Source organism: Anabrus simplex, chromosome 7 (genome assembly GCF_040414725.1).
Source record: "Anabrus simplex isolate iqAnaSimp1 chromosome 7, ASM4041472v1, whole genome shotgun sequence".
Taxonomy (NCBI): domain Eukaryota; kingdom Metazoa; phylum Arthropoda; class Insecta; order Orthoptera; family Tettigoniidae; genus Anabrus; species Anabrus simplex.
Genome location: NC_090271.1, coordinates 315,953,731 through 315,970,920, shown reverse-complemented (window position 1 = coordinate 315,970,920; position 17,190 = coordinate 315,953,731). Strand labels below are relative to the sequence as shown.

The window sequence follows — 17,190 nt, the reverse complement described above, 5'->3', positions numbered from 1 at the left end:
ATTTTATTAAATATCATGGAGAAATGATTCTTCCTTCAGGATTAGACAGTTTGGCCAATACAGAAAAGGCCTCAAAATTTCAGAGGACATTTAGACTCACATGGAAAGACTATAATAAACCAGTAATGTCACGTAATGATTAATTGAAACATATATATATGCTCTATATGCATCAGAAACCTTAACTTTAGAAGATCATTCTAAAATTGCAGATATTGAAACACAAGATTGTAAAATTCTTAGGAAACATTTCTGCTCCAAACAAGAAAATGGAATTTGGATCCAAAGGTGAACTGCATATCTCTATAGTTACACGGATAGTTTCATCAATACTATGCAGTGGAGAAATTTAATTTTTGGACACAATTTTAGGATTCATAATAATAGACTTACAAAAAATTATTCTTTCTCTCTTAATCAGTTTACCCTCCAGGGTTGGGTTTTCCCTCGGACTTGGCGAAGGATCCCACCTCTACCCCATCACGCGCAGTGTCCTGGAGTGTGGGACTTTGAGTCGGCGATACAACTGGGAAGGATGGCCAGTACCTCGCCCACGTGGCCTCACCTGCTATGCTGAACAGAGGGCTTGTGGGGCAATGGGAAGAATGGAAGCGATAGGCGAGGAAATGGGAAGGAAGCGACCGTGGCCTTAAGTTGGGTACCGTACCAACCCGGCATTTGCCTGAAGGAGAAATGGGAAAGCGCGGAAAACTACTTTGAGGATGGCTGAGGTGGGAATCTAACGCACCTCTACTCATTTGACCTTCCAAGGCTGAGTGGACCTCGTTCCAGCCCTCATACCACTTTTTTAAATTTTGTGGGGAAGCTGGAAATCGAAACCGGGCCTCCTAGCTGGCAGCTAATCACGCTAACCACTGCACCACAGAGCAGACAAAGATTATTCATTGTAATTAATTCCCAAAACAGGAGAATAAATTGACTGGAGGAAACAACACGAGACCTCAATGACCTGAACATCAGGGAAGACATCATGAAAAATCGCAAAGTCTTCAGGACCTCAGTAAATAAACAAACATTTAAACATACATTTATGGTGAAAACTAGCAACAGGACTGGTACAAAGTAGTCAGAAGAACGGAAGAGGCAACACAGTGAGTTCATGAAGGGAGTTTAGAAGAACAGGAAGGCGACAGGCCATCGCCGTGGTGAAGGGGTAGCATGCCGGCCTCTCACCCAAAGGCCCCGAGTTCGATTCCCCGGTACGTGAGGGATTTTTATCTGGATTTGATGGCTGGTTCGAAGTCCTCCCAGCCTTCGTGATTAGACTTGAGGAGCTGTGTGACGGTGAAAAAGCGGCTCCGGTCTAGAAAGCCAAGAACAACAGCCGAGATGATCCGTCGTGGTGACAACACGACACCTCTTAATCTGCAAGCGTTCAGGCTGAGCAGCGGTCGCTTCGTAGGCCAAGGTCCTTCAGGGCTCTAGTTCCATGGGGTTAGGTTAGGAAGGCGAAAGTCATCAAGCCAATGAACAAGTTCGAATGGGCATAACGAAGCAAGAAGAACAATAGTTTAATATTATATTGACGAGGTGTACATTGTCTTTCATTTCCCCACAATAGCTGGGCTGAGTGGCTCAGACGGTTGAGATGACCCCAACTTGGCAGTTTCGACCGTGACTCAGTCCGGCGGTATTTGAAGCTGCTCAGATACGTCGGCCTCGTGTCGGTACTTTCATTGGCACGTAGAAAAACTCCTATGGGACTAAATTCCGGCACTTCGGCGTCTCTGGAAACCGTAAAAGTAGTTACCATTCCTTTATGGATATACGTATCTTTCTTTCGATTTATGGGAACGTTTCATCTCCCTTGTGGGTGGAGTTTAATGATGCATTATGTGCAACAACTTTATGTCGCAGTGAGTTACTAAAAGGGGAGCAACCCCTCATCTCCTAAGCCTCAATTTCCTTCAGCGGAGAAAATGAACGCGTTACATTTACAATCGCAATTTGTTTTAAGTCGCACAGATAAATTACACATAGTTCTTATGGCGACGATGAGGTAGGAAAAGGATAGTAGTGGAAAGGAAGCAGCAGTGGCCTTAATTAAGGTACAGCCCGAGCATTTGCCTGGTGTGAACATTGGAGACCACGGATAACCATATTTAGGGCTGCCGATAGTCGGGTTCCAACCCACTATCTTCCGGGTGCAAGCTCTCAGCCGCGCGACCCTGAACGCACGGCCAACTCGCCCGGTCTCTAGTCGCAAGTGGCGCTCCTAGTGGCTTCACCTGAAAATTCGCGCTAAATTCAAATATCAATCGAAATGTATATACGGAAATGGATAAATAAATTACGTCTAGAAAGAAAGTGTTTCTAAGATATTAACTTCAAAGTTGCTAAAGCAATTCTGGATAAATGAATGAAGAATTATTTAACAGGTTATTATTTAAAGACTGAAATTAGACATATAATTAAGATGTGAAATGAACTGCTGTGAAAGGGCTTGATCATTCATTTATGCATTACTCTTTTAGCTTTAGAATTCCTGCCTGAACGTTCACGGCTAAATTTTTTTATTTTTTCTCATTTAAAAGCATTGTATTATCATATTAAAACACTTCTCAACAAAAATATCGGCACATTCCTTACACACATGATTCAATGAATTTACATTTAAGAGCTGGACAATTTTCCTTTTAACTTGAAGCCTACTAACGGAAAGAAAATCTATAAATTTAGCCTCAAAAATATTCAAACTTTCCCTATAATCTATACTTGCCATAATGCCATTACGTCAGGGTAAAGCAAATTTGCATCATCATATTGTTTCAACAAAATATGTACATTTCTTAAATCACCCATATTTTCTTCAGTGCTTGACAACGCATTACGGCATTCCAAATGGGGTAACTTGTAACACAACTAGCCACACTCACATGCATATGTATTTTCCTGAATTACGGTAAATCAAACCCACAGATCACACCTACAACAACATATCGGTATTGAAGGTTAACTGCTGCACTATATACAATAAAATATGCGTATTATATTTTAAGCCAGTTAAAATATGGATCGAGCAGGTCAGAAGATTATGAAGTACTATAAAAATCTCTTTGTCACTGGAAGAATATACATGCAAACACAATATTACTTACATTTTCTTGTCACTAGGGAAACGGAGGAAACACCGCGCATTCTTCTCTACTTCATAGTTACTGCAGCCAAACACAACACATACCTTTCCCCTCATGTTGAGAGGAGATATGAAGGAATGACACACGCTACTATTTAATTATGCCAACTCACTGAAAACGCATAAATATCACCAAAAACTTCACACACAAATACACGTGCTCTTATGGCAGAATCAGTAGTTCTCAGGTCAATCCGCTAGAGAGAGCTCTAATAGCTGTTCCTCGATATCTCGCTGAGTGTCGAATGCATCGGGAAACATAAAAGATTTATAATTACATTTACATTAATATTACATTGAAGACGGAAATAACTAGAATTCTTATTCTCCTGCTTGTCATATCACGCCTCACCCCGATTTTGAGAACTACGTTGGTAACTATATTTTTGTCTCTTGCAACTCTAAAAGTACGTTCTTTAGATTTGACGTCTGTTCTCTCGGGAATGATATCGAGTTAGGATATCGATGGCCTAGTTCTAATACCACGTATCTGAAATTGCTCTCCGTACCAATTATTTCCCTTAAGACTTGTCACGCCTCCCGGCCACATATGGATTTGCAGTTCATCAGAACAATTTTCGCTGTGTTCATTTTCCTATGCTTATGTGTACAGGAAAATTGACCTTAAGTCATTATACTGTAGGAGTGTGGAAATACGTCATGAAAACGTGCAGATCTAGAGTGCGGTATTGTACGGTTCATATTCCTTTACAGGTTAACATACCAAACCAAACCAAACCAAACCCCATGGCACTACAGCCCTTGAAGGGCCTTGGCCTACCAAGCGACCGCTGCTCAGCCCGAAGGCCTGCAGATTACGAGGTGCCGTGTGGTCAGCACGACGAATCCTCTCAGCCGTTATTCTTGGCTTTCTAGACCGGGGCCGCTATCTCACCGTCAGATAGCTCCTCAATTCTAATCACGTAGGCTGAGTGGACCTCGAACCAGCCCGCAGGTGCAGGTAAAAATCCCTGACCTGGCCGGGAATCGAACCCGGGGCCTCCGGGTAAGAGGCAGGCACGCTACCCCTACACCACGGGGCCGGCGGTTAACATACCACAAGGAATAAATTTCATAATGAAACCGTATTGTCAGCCTCAACAAGACAGAAGGTCTTAATAATTGAGTGACTCCACCTTTGCAATACTGCACAATGTTATTCCTATTTTATTTTAAAAAGGAACATGTTTCGTCTCTTCCTTGTGAGGCATCTTCAGGCTTAAAATGTTATAGTAATAAATACATGATATGCTCGATAACACTAAAAACAATCACTTACCCTTAAAATGATTAGGAGACAAGATGACTCAATCTGTCATGTAAAAACACAGTTATAAAAACAGTTCCTGTCGTTAAAAAATGTCATAGGAACAAATGACTAAATTATAAAAATTCCATTGAGTTTTGATATTCAAAATAAAAATTGCTGTGATGATCAAAGTGTTCTAAAAGCGTAAATAAATCGTGAGTTAGTTTGATGTCATCTCAAGTTTATCTAAGCCATCAATACTCTTGTCGTTTAACTCCTTACCTAACTTTGGTCATTTAAATTAAATATTACATTTCCATAAAAATCGATAAAATGTTCTAAAACCCTTTACAACAACACAAATATTTAAAATCTTCGCCTTGGCAGAAGATGAACACCGTAGCTTCAGAATCTAAAGGAGTGGGATCTATCCACGAACTGTTTCGAGCTCTGGCCGAGCTGAGCTGAGCCAATATGGTTCAGAAAGAAGAAGGTGTACACGCGTGATACATGGGGTCGGGGGATACAACTGGGGAGGATGACCAGTACCTCGCCCAGGCGGCCTCACCTGCTATGCTGACAGGGGCCTTGTGGGAGGATGGGAAGTTTGGAACGGATAGACAAGAAAGAGGGAAGGAAGCGGCCGTGGCCTTAAGTTAGGTACCATCCCGGCATTTGCCTGGAGGAGAAGTGGAAAACCACGGAAAACTACTTCCAGGATGGCTGCGGTGGGAATCGAACCCACCTCTACTCAGTTGACCTCCCGAGGCTGAGTGGATGCCGTTACAGCCCTCGTACAACTTTTCAAATATCGTGGCAGAGCCGGGAATCGAACCCAGGCCTCTGGGGGTGGCGGCTAATCACGCTAACCACTACACCACAGAGGCGGACAGTACAGGCATTACTGTACAATTCAAGCACCTCGGGGTCACGCGTATGCTGATGTTCTTATGAATATACGCGGTGCTCCCAAAAATATGAGAAGTAATCGGAGGGTGACGGGTCGATAATCTTCCTCACAAATCACAAATTCCCTATGAACATATGCACCACGCTCGATCGTTTACACGCTATGCCTGTTTTATTTATTTATTTATTTATTTATTTATTTATTTATTTATTTATTTATTTATTTATTTATTTATTTATTTATTTATTTATTTATTTATTTATTTATTTATTTAATTATTTATTTATTTATTTATTCTTAATCCATTTGCCGTCCAGGGTTGAATTTTCTCTCGGACTCAACGAGGGATTCGACCTGTGCCGCCTCAAAGACAGTATCGTGGAGCGTGAGATACAACTGAGGATACAACTGGGAAAGATATGCTGAACAGGGACCTTGAAAGGGGATGGGAAGATTGGAAGGGATATACAAGGAAGAGGGAAGGAAGCGGCCTTAGCCTAGTTAGATACAATTCCTGCATTTGCCTGGAGGAGAATTGGCAAACCACATCGAGGTGGGAACCGAACCCCCCTTACTTAGCTGACCTTCTGAGCTGAGTGGACCCCGTTCCATCCCTCGTACCACTTTAAATTTCGTGGCAGACCCGGGAATCGAACCCAGGCCTGCGGGGGTAGCAGGTAATCACGCTAACCATTACAGCACAGAGGCGGGCTCCTTATTTTCATTCTAGGTGAATTAAGTAAGCGTGTTAACAATCCTCTACTTTCAGCAACGTCTGTTACACACTTGTTAAATCATATCCTGAGTCTAGCATTAATCTCCTGGATCTCCCTCTGCTTCATTTACTCTCGTCGGCCGAGTTCATTAGTATTCTTCTAGGTGCCCTATTCTCCTCCATTCACATCACATGACCTTATTACAGAAGCCTGGTTGCCTGGTTGTATTTCCTCTTAAAACAATATAATCCACCGGAGCCGGTTTATGAGTACATCTTCATCAATCCAGTTTATTCCTAACTTAGCCTTTGCCCTTACTCCTAGTATCCTCCTGTCACTGTTCCCACCAGTTGAACCAGTAATCAATCATCCTCAGAACATTCAAGTGTGTTACTTTGAACTTATGAGCTGACCTGATTCTACCCAGCTTTCACTCAATGATAGTTCCGCCCGGAAGCTGCCTTCTTCATTACAGAATACTGCTGACCACAAATTCATGGTTTTCTATTAAGCATCTTAACACTAATCAGAAGAAACAAAACGACGTCCGAACCTTCGAAAAATTAGGGAATAGGGAAACAAAGGGTTGACCCATATAGGTCCTGTCAATCAATCAATCAATCAATCAACATTGATCTGCATTTAGGGCAGTCAGCCAGGTGGCAGATTCCCTATAATGTCGTTTTCCTAACCTTTCTTAAATGATTGCAAGGAATTTGGAAATGTACTGAACATTCCCCTCGGTAAGTTATTCCAATCCCTAACTGCCCTTCCTATAAACGAATATTTTCTCCATTTTTTCCCCCTTGAATTCCAACGTTATCTTCATATTGTGATCTTTCCCACTTTTAAAAACACCGCTAAACTGATTCGCTTACTGATATCACTCCACGCCATCTCTCCACTGACAGCTCGGAACATACCACTTGGTCGAGCAGCTCCTCTCCTTTCTTCCAAGTCTTCCCATGCTAAACTTGGCAACATTTTCGTAACATTACCCTTTTGTCCGAAATCACCCAGAACAAATCGAGGTGCTTTCCGTTGGATTTTTTTCCAGTTCTTGAATCAAGTAATCGTGGTGAGGGTCCCATGCATTGGAACCATACCCTAGTTGGGGTGTTACCAGACACTAATATGCCCTCTCCTTTACGTCCTTAGTACAACCTCTAAATACCCTCAAAATCATGTGCAGAGATCTGTACCCTTTATTTACAATCCCATTTATGCGATTACCTCAATGAAGATATTTCCTTATACTAACACCTAGGTACTTACAGTGATCCCTGTGGGAAGGATGAAAGTTGAAGAAATGGCAGGGGGGGGGGGCGTGGTCTTCAAACAACCCTCCCGTTTTAGTCACTCTAACGATAGAGCGATTTTCTTCTACCCTCCTCACCCACGAGGGGTGGCGTAGTGTAACTGATATTATCGGCCGTCCTCAAGGCCCTGGGTTCGATTCCCTATACTACCAGAAATTTAAGATTGGCAGGAGCCGACGGTGGGAATCGAACCACTCGCCTCCCGATTGAAGAGCTTGGCTCCATAACGATGTTGCGTTAATACGCGTGTCCCTCCACTCGGTTATAATAATAATAATAATAATAATAATAATAATAATAATAATAATAATAATAATAATAATAATAATTGTTATGTGATGATAATCGCATCTTCTCTCGGTTATTCCTGGGTAGCACATTCATTTTTATGGGGGCGTGGTAGGCGAGTGGCATCGTCACTGGCTTCTCAGCAGGATGGTCGTGGTTCGATTAGGGACTAAATCACGTGGGAGTTTTGATGAAAAGTCCTTCTGGTTAGGATTCCACGCAAAATTAGAAGTTTGCTTTACTTTTCAGTCTCGTGGTGTTTTCAGGTATGAGACCAGGACCTCCCTGTTGCAGAAACGTCCCCTCCTCGCTCTTCGTACCTTTACTGGAATTCAAACCTCTGGCGTCATTGTGTAAAGTAAACGGCTAGGCCACTGTGCTATTGTGCCTTCATGAAATTACATGATTCTTAAAAAAACATTCATTCCTCGACGAAGAGTTTGATATTTAGCTGAGAGTGAATCGTTATTTAAATAGTCAAAATTCCCTTTATGAAAATTAAATGACCATAAATACGTCTTTGAATATTGAAACTCACATTTACAATGACTAATTTGCATCTAACCAGTCGTTTTCAATAATGAAACTCACATTGACAACGATTAATTTGCATGTAACGAATCGTTTCCAATAATGAAACTCACATTTACAACGATTAATTTGCATCTAACCAGTCGTTTTCATAATGAAACTCACATTGATAACGATGAATTAGCATGTAACGAATCGTTTCCAATAATGAAACTCATATTTACAACGATTAATTTGCATCTAACCAATCGTTTTCAATAATGAAACTCACATTGACAACGATTAATTTGCATCTAACAAATCGTTTTCAATAATGAAACTCACATTGACAACATTTAATTTGCATCTAACAAATCGTTTTCAATAATGAAACTCACATTGACAACGATTAATTTGCATCTAACGAATCGTTTTCAATAATGAAACTCACATTGACAACTATTAATTTGCATCTAACGAATCGTTTTCAATAATGAAACTCACATTGACAACGATTAATTTGGATCTAACGAATCGTTTTCGAGAGACAACTGCATAGAATATGGAGACGACAAGTGTAGGATTCAGTGCAACGAAAGGGGAGCTTATGTAACGGCCACGAATGAAATAATAATTTCTCTAGAGTAATGATGAGATGAGGTCTCTTTGAGAAAAGAGCCTTCTACAGAGTCCTTCACTCCAAGTGAGGCCGGCCGGCGCAGCGCAGTGGGTACATAGGTGAGCACTTGGCAACTCTCTGAGTTTGTGGCTGGGAGAGCGCCTGTATGAATCGCATGTAAATAAGAAGAACACATAATAAGGCATGATCAAAGTAAAATGATTCCTCACTCTTGTCACATAAAATATTGAAAATGTCCTCCACCTGCATCTGCACATTTCTGGCTTCATCTGAGGAAATTCTCATTCAGACGCATTAGTTCATCTACCGAGATAGACCCAATTACTCTTGCGATACTTTGTTTGAGTTCATCTAGAGTGTGAAAATGGGAGTGTTGGTGGCAGTAACTGCAGACAGGATAACAGGGCCTACAGTTTTTGAAACCACAATCACTGGGCAGAGATATAGGAATGACATTCTCGTACCATTTTTTAACACTATTGACGGACAATGAATGCCAATATGGATATTTCCAGCAAGACTCGGCAATCGCCCATATGGCTAACGAGTCATTAGGTTTAATTGAGGAAGTTTTGACAACAGGGTAATGAGTAAAACATTGTGGCCCACAAGATCCTCAGATCTCTCGGTTTGCTATTTTCATTTATGGGAGAAGTTGAAAAATAAGGTTTATGCAACAAACCTTCACACTGTAGATGAAACAAAATATCAGGAGAGAAATGGAGGCTATCTCGCTAGATGAACTAATGCGTATGAATGAAAATTTCCTTAGATGAAGCCAGAAATGTGTAGATGCAGGTGGAGGATATTTCAACATCTTCTGTAACAAGGTGCGAAATTATTTTACTTTGATTATGCGTTATTATGTGTGGTTATTATTTACATGCGATTCATACGAGCGCTCTCCCGGCCCCAAGCTCAGCGAGTTGCCGTGTGCTCGTCTGACCTTCAGCTCGCCCATGTACCCGCGGCGCTGCGCCGGCCGTCCGGCCGATCCCACTTTGAGTAAAAGACCCTGTATATGTCTGTCGGTCATGGCCATCCAACAGTACTTCACATCACAGCCTGCAAGATCACATCGACCATCTGTATTCTAACGCCCCTCTTTGATGATAATGTCTTTCAGTTATGGCCATCCATCAGTACTTTACATGACAGCCCGCACGTCTGTTGGGTAACATCACGTCACACATTTTGTATCGCTAATTTCGTGAAGCAAATTTTCGGAAGACCCCCACCCCCCGAGCCATAAAACATATTTATGTCGAAATGTGGCCGTGGAGACAACTAACTACGTCTTCTTTTTTAAAGAAAGGATATTTGGTCGATTTTTATAGATATTTTGGAGAAATTACAGTGCAATATACTCTATGAAGAGCTCTTTTCATACTGCAAAGATATACTCGTTTTATGGAATCATCAGCGTTAACTAATCGCGAACATAATCTATAATTGTGAAGTTATTCAATCTGTCAATACTAATGGATATTTTCTTTTTCCTTTTTCAGGTTCTTTTTAAAAATTGAATCCCCTGTCAGTTTCGACTGAGTGAAAAATGTCACAATTGTAGATTAACTACGTCGAAACTGAAAGGAAATGGGTTCCTCTATAAAAGAGGAAAGTAAGGTAAATTCTGCCCGAAGGCAGTTTCGAACCTCCGCAGAGGTGTGCCTGAGCCGGAGTTAACGTACGGTAGGGTGGCCAGTTCCTTTCCGCTTCTCCATTCCCTCACCCCCACTAACAGCGCGTGGCAGCCCATCCAAATCTTGATCACGCGCAATGTTGCTTAATTTCGGACATCTCACGGGATTCTGTGTTTCAACACGGCTACGGCCGTTGGCTAAAATAGGAAACTAAGTCAAAATACTCCAACGGGGTCACTCAGATTGCATGTCGTTACATTTTAATGTTTGTACTGAAAGTGGCTGTTTCAATGGACAGTGGTGGTATTGAATACTGTTTTAGGCGAATTACGGGAACTACTCTACAATCTGCTTTACGTCGCTCCGACACAGATAGACTTTATGGCGACGGTGGGATAGGAAAAGGCTAGGAGTGGGAAGGAAGCGACCGTTGCCTTAACTAAGGTACAGCCCCAGCATTTTCCTGGTGTGAAAATGGGAAACCACAGAAAACGATTTTCATGGCTGCCAACAGTGGGGTTCGAACACACTATCTCCCGAATGCAAGCTGATAGTTACGTGACCCAAACAGCACAGCTATTTGTTCGGTACGGCAACTACTAGAAAATAATCTCCTCATGACTATAATCAGAAGAGAAGGAGGATAAGCTCCGGCCCTCGAGAAATGAGGGTATCAGCCAAAGAAAGGAAGAGCCACGATGGATGTGAAAATGAAACACCCGCTGGGTTTCAGAAAACTAACATCTTAAGAATCATAAAAGATTAACAGTTAACTATGGAAGGTATCCGGTCCCACGGTGTAGAGGGCAACGCGTCCGCCTGTCACCTGGCGGCCCCGGATTTCAATCCAGGCCGGGTCATGGGTTTTTAATTGTAAATGATTAATATTCCTGGCCTGGGGACTTGGTGTCTGTGTCATCCTTAACGTTCCTTTCCTCACATTCAACACTACACTTCCGCAATTACAATTACACGCAGGTTCATATTATCATACGGTGCAAGTAGTGGCAAAAGATCTACAGAGGTCGACGCCACGAACAAATATCATTTTATTTAAGAAAAACTATGATCCCTGTTTAACCTCCTCTTAGGACAGGTAGGAATATCGTGCACAATGGCATACATAAGGGGACGCACATTGAACACTGAGAACTTTCTTTTTATTGAAATAGCAGACCAAACCAAACTCCATGGTGCAAGAGCCCCAAAGAACCTTGGCCTACCAAGGACCGCTGTTCATCTCCAAGCAGTGTTGCCAACAGTGGAATGGGATTACCCACTAAACGGCTGGTTGAAAACCACCAGAAACCACAAAATTCGCTCCTCCTCACCTCACCCCCAACTTCCCCCCTTTCAGCTTTGTTGAGTTAGGAAAATACTACGTCAAAAGGAAAATTAAGTAGCGTATATGTTTTTAGTTCAAATATTAAAGTATTGGAAATATATTTGAAGGTAAACTCCTAATAATCAGTGATCACTGATGTCTTTTCCTAACACTTCGAAAGAAGGCACACAGGAAGAAGATAGACCTATCTGCTATGTTTTCACAGTCCCTACGTTTGGTAGCTCATAAGGCAGCATTGATTCTTTTTCTCTGCCCTACCCGAATCGATTTTTCGGGTCTCATTTTATTTTTGACTTAAAACATTATATTCAATTCCTCATTTGACCTTGGCAATACTAGGCGCGGCAGTACAAATGGTGCCAGATCCTGAAACGGATTGGAGTCACTTGCATCGCAGAATTTCACCACTTTGCACCATGGCTTGAGACCATTTGACAAAGGATACATTTTTTCAGCTGATAAATTCATATTTTCCCCGGCGTCAAAATTACAAGATTCAAAAAGGAGAATCTATGACACCACAACAACCTTAAGTGCATTTGACACTTGAAGAAGTGCCATTTTACTATGAAATAAACACGCACTGAAGCGTTTCTTTGTCCCTTACTTTTAATGGAATGCCCTGCATGTAAGCTCCGCCTACAATTCAGGTCTTCCCCGACTCCGCTTTTGAAAGCATTACGACTGTAAATGTCATGAATTTAGATTTGAACTATTTTATTATTATATTACATAACATTTTAATTGAAGAAATACCAAAATATCCACTGACGTAAGCTTGAAAAAGACTAGATTTCCCACTGCCCACCGTTGAGTTCAAATTTACCCAATGACGAAGAGTAAGAAAACCTAGATTTAGTGGGAAAACACCGTGTTGGCAACACTGGCCTCAAGGCCTGCAGATTACGGGGTTTCATGAGATCGGCACGACGAATAATAATAATAATAATAATAATAATAATAATAATAATAATAATAATAATAATAATAATACCGGGCGAGTTGGCCGTGCGCGTAGAGGCACGCGGCTGTGAGCTTGCATCCGGGAGATAGTAGGTTCGAATCCCACTATCGGCAGCCCTGAAGATGGTTTTCCGTGGTTTCCCATTTTCACACCAGGCAAATGCTGGGGCTGTACCTTAATTAAGGCCACGCCGCTTCCTTCCCACTCCTAGCCCTTTCCTGTCCCATCGTCGCCGTAAGACGTATCTGTGTCGGTGCGACGTAAAATAACTAGCAAAATAATAATAATAATAATAATAATAATAATAATAATAATAATAATAATAATAATAATAATAATGTAATTCGCTTTACGTCCCACTAACTACTTTTACGGTTTTTTGGAGACGCCGTGGTGCCGGAATTTAGTCCCGAAGGAGTTCTTTTACGTGCCAATAAATCTACTAACACGAGGCTGACGTATTTGAGCATCTTCAAATACCACCGGACTGAGCCAGGATCGAACCTGCCAAGTTGGGGTTAGAAGGCCAGCGCCTTAACCGTCTGAGCCACTCAGCCCGGCCTCGTAGGCTGAGTGGACCTCGAACCAGTCCCCAGTTCCAGGTAAAAAATCCCTGACCTGGACCGGAAATCGATTCCACGACCGCCAGGTAAGAGGCAAGCACGCTACCCCTATACCACTTAACCGGCTGAAATATAAACCAGTATATAAATATTTATGTAGGCCCACCACCAACTATTTTTACGGTTTTCGGAGACGCTGAGTTGCCGGCATTGTGTCCAACAGGAGTTACTTTTCGTGCCAGTAAATCTACCTACATCAGACTGACGTATCTTCAAATACTACCAGATTGACTATGCCAGGATCGTAACTGACAACTTAGGCTCAGAAAACAGCGCTTCCAAACTCTAAACCACTCAGCCCAGCTACAGATCTGTACTGCAATAAAATATATTATCAGTCGAATCTATTTGTTAGTTTCTCGCATTTAAAGTAACTCTTGTGACCAATAATAATAATAATAATAATAATAATAATAATAATAATAATAATAATATTTTCAAACCCTAACCCCCTCCGTCATGAATATTTATGTACAGTACAGATCGTGGATGTACACTATGCCCTCAAGTACAGGACGAAACAACGAAATTATCGTCCGAAAGGGTACGATCACGGTCATAACTGAATGTGTAGTAGCACCTGGAAGTACTTCAATTTGACAACTCCGTGTGGTTGGCTTTTGGTGGATTGAAGAACTTCTGCTGGACTAAATTCTGATGATCAGGTATCTCTTAAAATCTATACCAATACATTGGTATGAACTGTCCGCACCTCGCACGATTAAGGTGTTGGGAAAGTATGCAGAACGTAGCAAATAGAGACTACTTAGGCCTCGTGTAGCAAATACCACCGGTGCTGGAAGAGAACAAGTCTTGGCCAAGAGAGTTCGGGTGGGAAAGCCGAAGGAAACTGGCAAGTCAAGTGGACCATTGTGATCACTACTCTACGCTCAGAAATTGTGATCCCCTAAAAATATTATATTTAAATATATGAAACAACATAAATGAACATGTACGACGTCCAAAAGATGGTAATTCCAGTGAAGTTGCAAATAGCAGAATGGAAGTTACAAATGGAAATTAATGCAGAGTTTAGAAAATGATACTTATGGAAACAGTGGAGGAAAATTACTTAGGGTCACATAATTACCTGAAATGCCATCTTGTTGTATCCGTCAGGCCTAAGCATGCTGTTCCATTCTAAGAAGACGCAGGCGGTGTGTTCTAGAGACTTGTAGGTGTAGGTTACCTCTCCATGGCTGAGGTAAACGGGCACGGACGCTGTCAAGATAACGACCCAGGTGACAGCGATGGCCATCAGGGCGTTGGTCTCCGTGCGGATGGACATGGAGGTGATGGGGTGCACCACAGCCAGAAAGCGGTCCAGGGACATAAGAACTAGCGTGTAGACACTAGCGTATGCCGTCACTACGATCAAATACTGTACGATCTTACACCACACGTCTCCGAACGGCCAGAAAGGTAGAACATAGTCTGTAGCGGTGAAGGGAACACAGAAGACGATGAAGAGCAAGTCCGCCACTGCCAGGTTGATGATCAGAAGGTTGGTGGTGCTTCGCATCTGTTGGTTCGCTGATACAACAATGACCACCAAGGCATTGCCTATGAGTCCTATGAGCACTATCAGGCCAAAGAGGATCGGAACGACTACTGACACTACCTTTTGGATTACCTCATTGACTTCGGTTTCAGAATCGTAAGGACTGGATGCATTCCTTACGCACAACGGAAGCCACACTGAACTGTCTTCGGACATATTGAAGCACTGAGCGTACAGACCGTTCACATCTCTCAGTCCAGGAGAAGGGGAAGCAGATGATGTATATTCCTCTTCCATTTTTCCTGATGATTTATCTCTCATTTCACTAGAATACTGCTCCCATATCAAGCGGACGCATGCATTGACGGCGCTGATAACTGTGATAGTGAATAAAAGACGGAAGTGAAATCCATCGTTGAACTCCTTTCCAAATATTAAACTGGGCTGGAAAAAACACTACTTTTAAATAATAATTTTACTCATTGAAATGTATTTCATTTTGTTTCAACAGAACTGTTTCTCGGTAACAGTCTGACTGATCTATCATATCTAATCATATTGGTAACTCGTCCTTTACGTGCACTCTACCATTAAAAAATGAAAGAAGAACACAACTTAAAAACATAGTGTTAAAATATTAATATCGGAAGATGAGTCAATTTTTAATGACGGGCTATGATAAATTGCTTTTAGTCTTCATTCTATGCATCCAGATCGGGCAAAGCTTTTCTCTCGTTGAAATAACAGTGAATTATTTTCGTATTTTCTGAAATGGTTGTCACTGACCTAACGTAATATTGTAGCCTTGAATAGATACAACATCCATCATAGTGATCTGAATATGTCAACGTTTTCTACTATTAACATTCCGAAAGACGCAACTGTTTGAAAGAATACACATTATCTAGAATTCTATATATCGCAATCAAATTTGAACTAATCAGACGAACTATTCTCCTTAAAGACACTGTTCTGAAGTTAAATGTTTTCTTCTCTGGAGGAACGAATCATTCTGTAGAGACTTCAGCTAAGCTCACTGGTGGCGGAATGGTTGGGGTACGTTGCACTACCACCTGTGTCAATAGTGGCACAAGTGCACATATTCTCTAAGTTCTGTAAGTTGTAGTTCGTTTGAAAATGTCAACGACCATTACCCATAGCTTTGTTTATACCGAGAAAATAAATGATCTTTTTAAGACGTATTTTCCCACGGTCTCTAAAATATGTTATCAATAAGTACAGGCAAACAATGAAAACGGTCCTTAACACATTTATATGTATGAAACGATTCTTATTCGCCTAGTTCCATTGCAATAGGTCGTAACAAGGTATAAATCTAAATAGCACGCCATTGAAACAAAAGACATATATATAATATTCACTAGTAAAATTAACGTCAACCAATGAGATAATACGAATATCTGGGAGACTGGAATGATTTACTGAGACAGAAGTATGGCTAGAATATTGTCTTATCAACACTAAATGTTTCCTGTTTGATACGAACTACCAGAGCAGTTATCTACAAATGTTCCATCCGTTCAAGAGAATACAGTCATACTACTTCAGAGGAAGCTAGTTCAAATCTGTATAATACACCACGTTTCACAGTAGTTTGAATCTACGTTGAAAGCAGACACCACCTGTTGAGTGTAATGTTAGTGTTATTGTCTTGTGCGGAATAATTCACTGACTGTAGTCCTGTAGCCTGATATACATAGTTCAGTGTTAAGATTGACTACTGATTTAGGTTAGCTTTGAAACTTCTTACGGCACATAGGAGGTAATGCTAGGTCTCAACTCTGTCAGAACACTGTAGGTCTCACATCGCGAAGGAGCGTGGAGTGACTGGCCAGAAGAGAAGACGGAACACGTGTGACACTCGTTCGACTTACCGCGCGGTTTGCCGGGACTGCCGGTCGGGACGGGAGCTGGTGGGGAACTAACTGACCCGAAGCGCCGCGACCCACCGCCTCTACCGCCCCCAGGCGTCCAGACGCGCAAGCCCGTCGCGCCCCTCCTCTAAGGTCGCGCCGATATTCCACTAAGATGATACTCCTCCTAGAATACCTCAGTTAGTTTGTGTCATTAACAGTTCAACAATCCCTTTCAAGAATTTGCTACATATATTAGAGCACCCAATGGATGAGACTCAAGTTATGCCAGGTGAGTTCATTCATCCCAATTCTTGATTAACACTAGAGGTACTGAGAGGACAGATGTGTCCCATTTCGAGTTGTAATTTTCCCAGTATAAGCATACTATCTTTAGAGCCTCCGTAGCTTAGGCGACAGCGCGCCGGCCTCTCACCGCTGGATTCCGTGG

General features: G+C 41.8%; 1 protein-coding gene across 1 annotated transcript in view; it reads right to left on the bottom strand.

Annotated features, from left to right (window-relative positions):
• LOC136877612 (allatostatin-A receptor) overlaps nt 1-16,788 on the bottom strand; it is a 362,104-nt gene extending 345,316 nt beyond the window's left edge. The window contains exon 1 of the mRNA XM_067151787.2: nt 14,455-16,788. Within this exon, the coding sequence (XP_067007888.2) occupies nt 14,455-15,186 (732 nt within the window). The 5' untranslated portion in view covers nt 15,187-16,788. The remainder of the gene's footprint in view (nt 1-14,454) is intronic.
• Between the last annotated feature and the right edge of the window lie 402 nt (nt 16,789-17,190).